The following is an 8,370-nucleotide window of genomic DNA, read 5'->3' as shown; positions in this document are numbered from 1 at the left end:
AGAAGCTGAATCAGCACCGGGACATCCATCTATCCCGGGTCATGTCCCACCGGGACATCCATCTATCCCGGGTCATGTCTCACCAGGACATCCATCTATCCCGGGTCATGTCCCACCGGGACATCCGACTATCCCGGGTCATGTCCCACCGGGACATCCGACTATCCCGGGTCATGTCCCACCACAACATCCATCGATCCCGGGTCATGTCCCACCGGGACATCCGACTATCCCGGGTCATGTCTCACCGGGACATCCATCTATCCCAGGTCATGTCCCACCGGGACATCCGACTATCCCAGGTCATGTCTCACCGGGACATCCATCTATCCCAGGTCATGTCCCACCGGGACATTCGACTATCCCGGGTCATGTCTCACCGGGACATCCATCTATCCCGGGTCATGTCTCACCGGGACATCCATCTATCCCGGGTCATGTCTCACCAGGATATCTGACTATCCCGGGTCATGTCCCACCGGGACATCCATCTATCCCGGGTCATGTCTCACCAGGACATCCATCTATCGAGGGTCATGTCCCACCAGGACATCCATCTATCCCAGGTCATGTCCCACCGGGACATCCATCTATCCCAGGTCATGTCCCACCGGGACATCCATCTATCCCAGGTCATGTCTCACCGGGACATCCTGGAACCATCACCACATGTCACTACCATACCACCACCACTATACACCATCATCACTCCACCATACTCCCACCACACTGTCAGGTCTAGTAACTGACATTAAAGGTGTTTTTAGATCCTTTCACAATAAAAGCATGATGCTGCTGTTTTCACTGCTCCAGTTCTGTCTTTCATCACCATCGTACCTGAACCGTTCTCGGTGGACGTTTCCACTGTGGAGTCTCACTGGTACATAACATTCATGGAGGATTGAAGGCTCCAGTTTTTGGTCTCCTGGTTCCTCTCGAGTGGCTTCAGAACCTTCCTCTGGACGGAGGTTCTGTTGGGGAAGGTTCTGCTCTGCAGAGGATTCCAGTGAAGGCAGAGACCCAGTAACTGCTGTGGCTGCAACATTTCTGTGGGGGTGTGCAGAAACGTGCAGTAACCCCCCCGCCACACTCAGAAGTGGTTATTTTTAGAATGGGGATGCTGCTGTCCCCGCCTGCATCCGGCCCGCCGAGAGATTATTGGAGCACAAACGAAAGAAAGAGCGCACGTGCAAACGCGCCACATGATCGGGAGGTGTAGGAGAGAGGGTGTGAAAAAGGGGCGGGTCCATGGCTCGGGGCGTGTGTGTGCGTGTGTGGGGGGGCGGGGGGTTGTGAAGGAGTGAGTGATGCCCCCCCCCCAGCTGCCCCATGAATCACAGCGATGCTCAAACGAGGCTTCATCCCAGGGGCATTCTGGGTAAAGCTATATTAAGAAGTCTGCGTGTGCTCAGTGATGAACGTGTGCGTGTTGGTGTCCCCCGTTACAGTACTTCTTCACTTCCTGCTTTGATCACATGACCCATGATCAGGTGACCTGAAAACGTTCCTATTGAATGTGAGATCAGATCAGATTTAATCTTTGATCCGACAGACATGAAAATCCACAGTGACCAGAACCTCCTGGTTCTGGTCCATCGGCTCAGATCCAGGAGGCGTTCTGATTCAGACCTTCAACTGGACTCCAATAGATGCTGCACCCATTTCCCAGAATGCACTTAACCTGTCCTGTGAGCTGCCAGGACTGATACTGACCGAAATAACTAAAGTCTTTTCTTCATGAAGACGTTTTGAAACGGACAGACTGACTCCTTTCTTTGTGTCTGTTCACAGTGAAAAAAGCCAAACTGGATGGTGTCCAAGGTGAGCGCCTCTCGTCTGTGCAGAGTCTCTGGTTCTGATCCGTGATCCGACATCGGAACTCCGTCATGTTTCTCCACAGAGAAGTTCAACACCTATGTGACCCTGAAGGTGCAGAATGTTAAGAGCACCACCATCGCCGTGCGGGGCAGCCAGCCCAGCTGGGAGCAGGACTTCATGTTGTGAGTTCCTTTCCTTCCTCCGACCGCTCGGCTGAACCCACTCTAGATTGAAAATCTCCTTCTTTATCCAAAATGACCGTTTAGATCTTATAAAATCAAACAGAGGCGTAAAGCAGCATCAAAACTCAATACTGGATATTTCAGGGACGGACCGATGTCGGCCATGTTTTTGCTACGTTCCAGTTATGAAGTGGACTTTGAATGAAGCTGCTGGTTTCCTTGTTTCCTCGGTGCACAGACGCCATGAACTGTGAGGAGACATTTGTGTTGATTCAGAGATTTCCAGAGGTGAGTCATGTTGGGCTCCGCCCTCCTGAAGAGCAGGAGGATCAGGTCCGATCCGCTCCGATCCGCTCCGATCCGCTCCGATCCGCTCCGATGATCCCTGCTGATGCTCCACGCTGGGATCCATATTCCAGTTTATGTTTGTTTTTGGCTTTGATCTACAGTCCGTCTGATTCCAGACATCGTTCTGTTTTCATACTGAAGCTGTGATACCTGAGGATGTTTTCAACGGTTCAGGAGATGAATGAATGTCTTAACATGTTTTAAAGACCAGCCGTTCTCCTTCAGACGTCAGCGTACAGAACCGGGCTGGAAGCGTGGCCGCTCTGCTCGGTCTTTGCCGTCTGTTTGCTCTTGGATGCTGCCAGACGGCGTGCTCAGAATCTCCCACGATCCCTTTGGGCTGACAGATTGGTTCAAGTCCGTCTCTATCTCGCCGCCTTTCCCTTCATTTGTGTCTCCTCCCCTCCATGTGCGGCGCAGTGAGATAAACCGGCTGGATCTGGGCCTCACCGTGGAGGTGTGGAACAAGGGGCTCATCTGGGACACCATGGTGGGAACCTTGTGGATCCCCCTGCGCAGCATCCGGCAGTCTAATGAGGTACGCCGCCCCCACTCCCTCGTTTATTTTGGTCTCCTTCTCCTCTGGTGAAGCCGGGGGGGGGGGCTTTTTCATAAAGGGACCTTAACTCGTGGACGGTGTTGAAACGGGTTTCTTTGATCTGCATCGTCTGCAGCTTGTCTCACACGAGTTCCTCCTTTAGCTCACACTGCCGCTGGGTCGAGTCCTGCCTGAGGAAGCCGCTGATCCACAGATCCATGCATTATCCTTCATACATGCACTTTGACTAATCTGGTTCCAAAAGCATTAATCTAATGGGTTCATTGGGGTTTTAAAGAAAGCTTGGAGTCTGACTGATCCCGGCCTCAGTCAGACTCCATCTTCAGGCCTTTCCTCTGCCTTCTCTGTGGTTTTCATTTAGATTTCTGAGAAAACGTCTGAAGAACGAGGATCCATGTTTGATCTCAGTGTCTGACATCTGACGTCTTTCTCCTGTCTTCCTCAGGAGGGTCCGGGCCAGTGGTTGACCCTGGACTCCAACGCCATCATGTCTGAGAATGAGATCTGTGGAACCAAAGATCCCACCTTCCACAGGCTGCTGCTCGACACGCGCTTCGAACTGCCCTTAGGTCAGACCTTCCAGCTGACTGCAAAAACCCTTTCTGTCATGGAAGGATTTCCCCACAGATTTGATCTTCTTAGTTTTCCTAAACTAAACGTTCAGGAGTTTCATGCTGTAAACTGGTCCTGCGGTGATGGTGCTTCTCCAGCCTGATGGCGTTCTGCAGTTCCTCTGAAGTGCTGGACAGCAGAGTAACCAGATGCTTGGTTTGTGCTGCAGATATTCCTGAGGAGGAGGCCAGATACTGGGCGAAGAAGCTGGAGCAGCTCAATGCAATGAGAGACCAGGATGTGAGAAATGTTTTAAATGTTTTTCTGTTTGTTCCTCCACATTTTCTTGAGTTGATCCATCAATCTGAGTTCCTGTGTCTTTTCCGCATTTCAGTATGCTTATCAAGAGGAGCAGGAGAGACCACTTCAGGCTCCATCCACACAGTGCTGTAAGTGTCTCTGACATTCTCCAAGCCGCTCTATCCCTTTTGGGGTCATAAAGCCTGTCCTGGCTGTGGGGTTCACCCTGGACAGGTCTTTACCTCAGCATTCTTACAGTATCATCTTTAACATCTTTACATTGGTATCTTTAACTTAGCATCTTTCATTTAGCTTCCTCAGCCGTTAATGTTTATACAGAAAAAGATCTCCTTGTTTAAAATAGTTTCTGATTCCCTGAAACGCTCCTGACTCTGGTCTGAAGCTGATAAACGTCTGTCTGTGTTGTTGCTGTGCAGGTAACTGGAGCCTGTGGGGGGACCAGCAGAGTGAGTTCATTTCAAACCCTTTTGACTGAAACGTCTGAGTTCACAGCAGCTTTGGTTTCTGCGTCTGATCATCAGTCCTGATGTGACTTATACTTCCTGTTTACTCTCCTTACGAGTCAAAATTACCCACCCGAGCAAAGCCCCAAAATAAGCAACTTCATCAAAGTTTAAGTCTGAAACCTAAATCTAAGTTCTGTGGTGTTCTTCGTCCTTTTCGGTGAGGAACACCTCGACGTCCGCCCTCGGTGGAGAACTTTGTTCTTTGTTCCACAAGCTTGATGCCTTGTTTTAACCCCCCCGCCCCCACAGACGAGGATCCGGACAGCGCCGTGGATGACCGGGACAGCGACTACCGCAGTGAGACCAGTAACAGCATGCCGCCCCCCTTCTACACCACCTCCCAGCCCAACGCCTCCATGCACCAGTACCCCATCAGGCATCCGCACTACCGCCACTCCTACAGCGACGACGCCCACCTGCTGGACTACGACCACAGAAGCATGAGGTAACGCCGGCGGGCCCGGCCGCAGCCCGCCTCTACCAAGGCGCTTCGGTTTGACGGATTTAGAAAAGTGAGGATGGTTCTGACAGAACAGAAACATCCTGCTGGAGTTTGGAGATAATCGTGAGGTTTTGGTTCTTCTCTTACATGGTAACGTATCCCAGAATGCTCCTCTCCTCCAGAGAAGAACCCGTCCTCCAGCTATGATGCTCGGTCTCTGCAGGTCATGAATGAACGGCTGAGCTCTGGAAACCCGCTGGGATTCCTGCTGCTCTATTAGTGGCAGAAGATGGAAATCTCTGGACAGATAAAAACATTAAAATATGTGTTCAGGCTCTTCAGAAGAGTTTCAAAAGATTCAGTTAGACGTCCAGGTAAAGTGTGAGCATTAGACAGACAGAAGCTGACGTTGAGAAGTCCTGAGAGGACTGTTCCTCAGAGGAACTCTTGAATGTCACAGACAGACGTGAGCAGAGTGGACCGTGGAGCTGCTCAGAGGTTTAGCGAGCTGTTCACGTTGACTTGAAGCTCTACTGACGCTCCTCTTCCCCTCTCCCTCCTCTTGCCAGACGCTATGATAGTTTAGATTCTGCCACCAACGAGCGCAGTGATCTCGACTCAGGCTCGGGGTCGAGCCGGCGCACCAGCCGTCAGTATTCTCTAGACAGTAGGCACTCGCTGTCCGATAGGTGGGTCTCTGAACCTCCTCTGCAACTCCTCCTCCTCCTGCCCCGCTCCGGCCTGTGATGTTTGGCTGTGACGTCAGTGGTGGACTTGTCCCGTCCTCCTCGCTCGCTGTGCTTGCATGCATGCGCTCTGACCTCCTCTGTGTTGGACGTTTGCTATTTCTCTGTAGAAACTTCTGGATCTGTCCCGGCCGAGCCGCCGCCGGAGACGTGGCGGTCCGGCTCAGCTGCTGCTCGTTAGACGCGGTGTCCTGTGTGTGCGTGACGGTGTGACGGTGTAAAATAGTTTCTGTAGATTTTACAGTAATTACTGGCACCTGGATGCCAGTAATCACTATTTTACATCTTTATTAGTGCTAAATGAAACGTGGCAGAATTTCTGAGTCCTGTAGTTCCTTTACAGTAAATGGTAAAAATGAATCGCAGTACACAAGTACTCTGCTGTGTTTACAGTTACAGTAAAATGAAGCAGTTACTGGCATCCAACTGATAATATTACCGAGTTTTCATTTACTGTAAAAAGAAGTTAAAAGGTAGATAAAAATGTATTCTGGTTCTCTTATGACATCTCCTCCAGCTGTTTTGAGTGACGGTAATTTTAACCTCTTTTAGTTCATTGGAACCACTCTACCTGCTGTTTAGCCAAGGCCATGTTCATCCTGAGTGAGTTCTTAGATCAATGCAGCATCAGACCGAAACAAACATTCCTTTATTTTACATCACTGAACCCTTTGTGGTCCACTCGGATGAAGGTTCCCACTGGGGCTTGAACCAAGGACGTCTGGTTGAGAGGCAATAGTGCTAACCACTGCACCACCATGTCACCATAGTGTTAATCTATCATTTCAGTTGTGGTAAAAGTTGAGTTTTGGTGGCTGGGCGCTCCCTTAGAGATAGGGTGAGGAGCTCGGTCACCCGGAGAGAGCTCGGAGTAGAGCCGCTTCTCCTCTGCATCCAGAGGAGCCAGTTGAGGTGGCTCGGGCATCTGATCCGGATGCCTCCTGGACTCCTCCCTGGAGAGGTGTTCCGGGCATGTCCCACTGGGGGGAGGCCCCGGGGAAGACCCAGGACACGCTGGAGAGACTATGTTTCTCGGCTGGCCTGGGAACGCCTCGGGGTCCCCCCAGAAGAGCAGGAGGAAGTGGCCGGGGAGAGGGAAGTCTGGGCAACTTTGCTTAGACTGCTGCCCCCACAACCCGGTCCAGATGAAGCGGAAGAAGATGGATAGGTGGTAAAAGTTGTTTTGATGTATTTAGTTTATAAAACAGTTTTAACATCTATCGTTCAGTTTAGTTTTAGTCTAATTCCTAAAAATAAAAGCCTTTCAATAACCGTTAAATGTATTTATACATCAACCAGCCGTTTCTTTCACTCATTGGTCGTGCTTGTTTACATTATTTATTCATTATAAAGGAAATAATTTTATTTACTCAATCAATCTATGTTTGTCGAAAATTTAAAATAAAAATAATCGTACGGAGCATGTTTTTGGACTAAGAAAAAAATGAAGTTCCACAAGGAATCAAACTTGTGTTCTTATGGCAAAGCAGCAATCCTAACCACTGCACCACCATAGTGTCTCTAATTTTCTTCTTCCAAAATTGCCAAAGATGTTGAGTCCTCTAATGATGTGTACATTTGCCCCTCCTGATTAACCTTCACCTTCATGGGTGTAGTGGACATCGTTAATGTTTGGACCCCAAAACAGCTAACTCCAGAGAAAGTTTAGATCCAGGCAGGTTATTTTCAACGAAGAAACAAACTTGGACAACAAGCAAATCAATTTATAACTGTGTCTGAAGATTGTTATCATTTCTGATATTTTACATCTAACACACATTAGTTTGTTCTGATCTTCACATTAGTGAAGATTCATTGTGTCTTCGATGAACATGGAGAGACGATGAAATATGCTAAATGGCGTATACTTGTATAGCGCTTTCTACCCTCCTTCGAGGGCCCAAAGTGCTCCACAGTCACAGACCCATTCACACATTCACACATTCACACACTGGTGGTGGCTCCACTGCCGAACACTGGCGCCAACCTCCCACCAGAGGCAATTCGGGGTTCAGTGTCTTGCCCAAGGACACTTCCACACATGGGCAAGGCGGGAGTCGAACCCGCTCACTTCTGACCAGGAGTCGACCGCCCTACCACTGCACCACGGCCGCCCACGAACATGGAGACACGATGAACACGGAGACACGATGAATGAAGGATAACGCTCAGACTGAATGCAGGAATTGCGATTCAAGACTTCGCACAGAACTGAGTGGTGAGCCGGAATATAAACAGTTTGCTGCTGATGATGAAGACAGCAGTGGAAGTGAGCAGATGCAGTCAGTACAGAGAGAGCTCCCTCTGGTGGTCGGAGGAGGACACGGCAGGTTGCACCCTGACAGTATTATGCTGGCCTGGTCTCTATGAAACATCAAGAGAATATTGTGTCAATGCAGAAATAAAAGCATCATGACAATGCACTGCTAGGCTCTATTTCAACAGCAGGAACTTTATTATATCTCAGTTTAATTTCAAACATTCATGAACATTTTACCAGCTTTTATTGACAATTGAGAGTTTGCAAACAATGTGGCTTGTTTATTATTTTGTGTGTGTGTGGGTGTGTGTTTGGTGGGGGGGGCACAGCACTCAGAAACAGGTTGGTTGCCGGTTGTTGGTCGGAGTTCCTGTGTGGATCTGTTGTGTATCACATCCTCTCCCTGCCAAAAACCAAAACTTAATTACCCCACCCCATTCTTAACATTGAAGTGTACCTGGAGGCGGAGCCTCTGAGGAGATCCCAGACGGATTACTTTCGCTCTCGTTTCGTGAAGTTGTTTTGTTATTGAAAGGAGACCTGAGTTCCACGGATCAGAACCAGAACTGTTCTGACTGCAGCTCTCCTCAAATGATGAGCTGTGAGAACTTGTCTGGACCTTTGGAGGTGGCTCCT

General features: G+C 49.5%; 1 protein-coding gene across 1 annotated transcript in view; it reads left to right on the top strand.

Moving 5' to 3' along the window:
• The window catches only part of unc13a (unc-13 homolog A (C. elegans)), a gene marked incomplete at its 3' end in the record, with an annotated part of 21,411 nt that overhangs the window by 1,047 nt on the left and 11,994 nt on the right, over positions 1-8,370 (top strand). Inside the window, 9 exon segments of the mRNA XM_024288959.2 lie at positions 1,792-1,821; positions 1,901-2,000; positions 2,769-2,886; positions 3,353-3,476; positions 3,689-3,759; positions 3,854-3,908; positions 4,197-4,226; positions 4,536-4,731; positions 5,298-5,417. Of these exon segments, the coding sequence (XP_024144727.1) occupies positions 1,792-1,821; positions 1,901-2,000; positions 2,769-2,886; positions 3,353-3,476; positions 3,689-3,759; positions 3,854-3,908; positions 4,197-4,226; positions 4,536-4,731; positions 5,298-5,417 (844 nt within the window).

The sequence above is a fragment of the Oryzias melastigma genome, linkage group LG2 (assembly GCF_002922805.2).
Source record: "Oryzias melastigma strain HK-1 linkage group LG2, ASM292280v2, whole genome shotgun sequence".
Classification (NCBI taxonomy): domain Eukaryota; kingdom Metazoa; phylum Chordata; class Actinopteri; order Beloniformes; family Adrianichthyidae; genus Oryzias; species Oryzias melastigma.
This window is presented reverse-complemented; position numbering and strand designations above follow the sequence as displayed.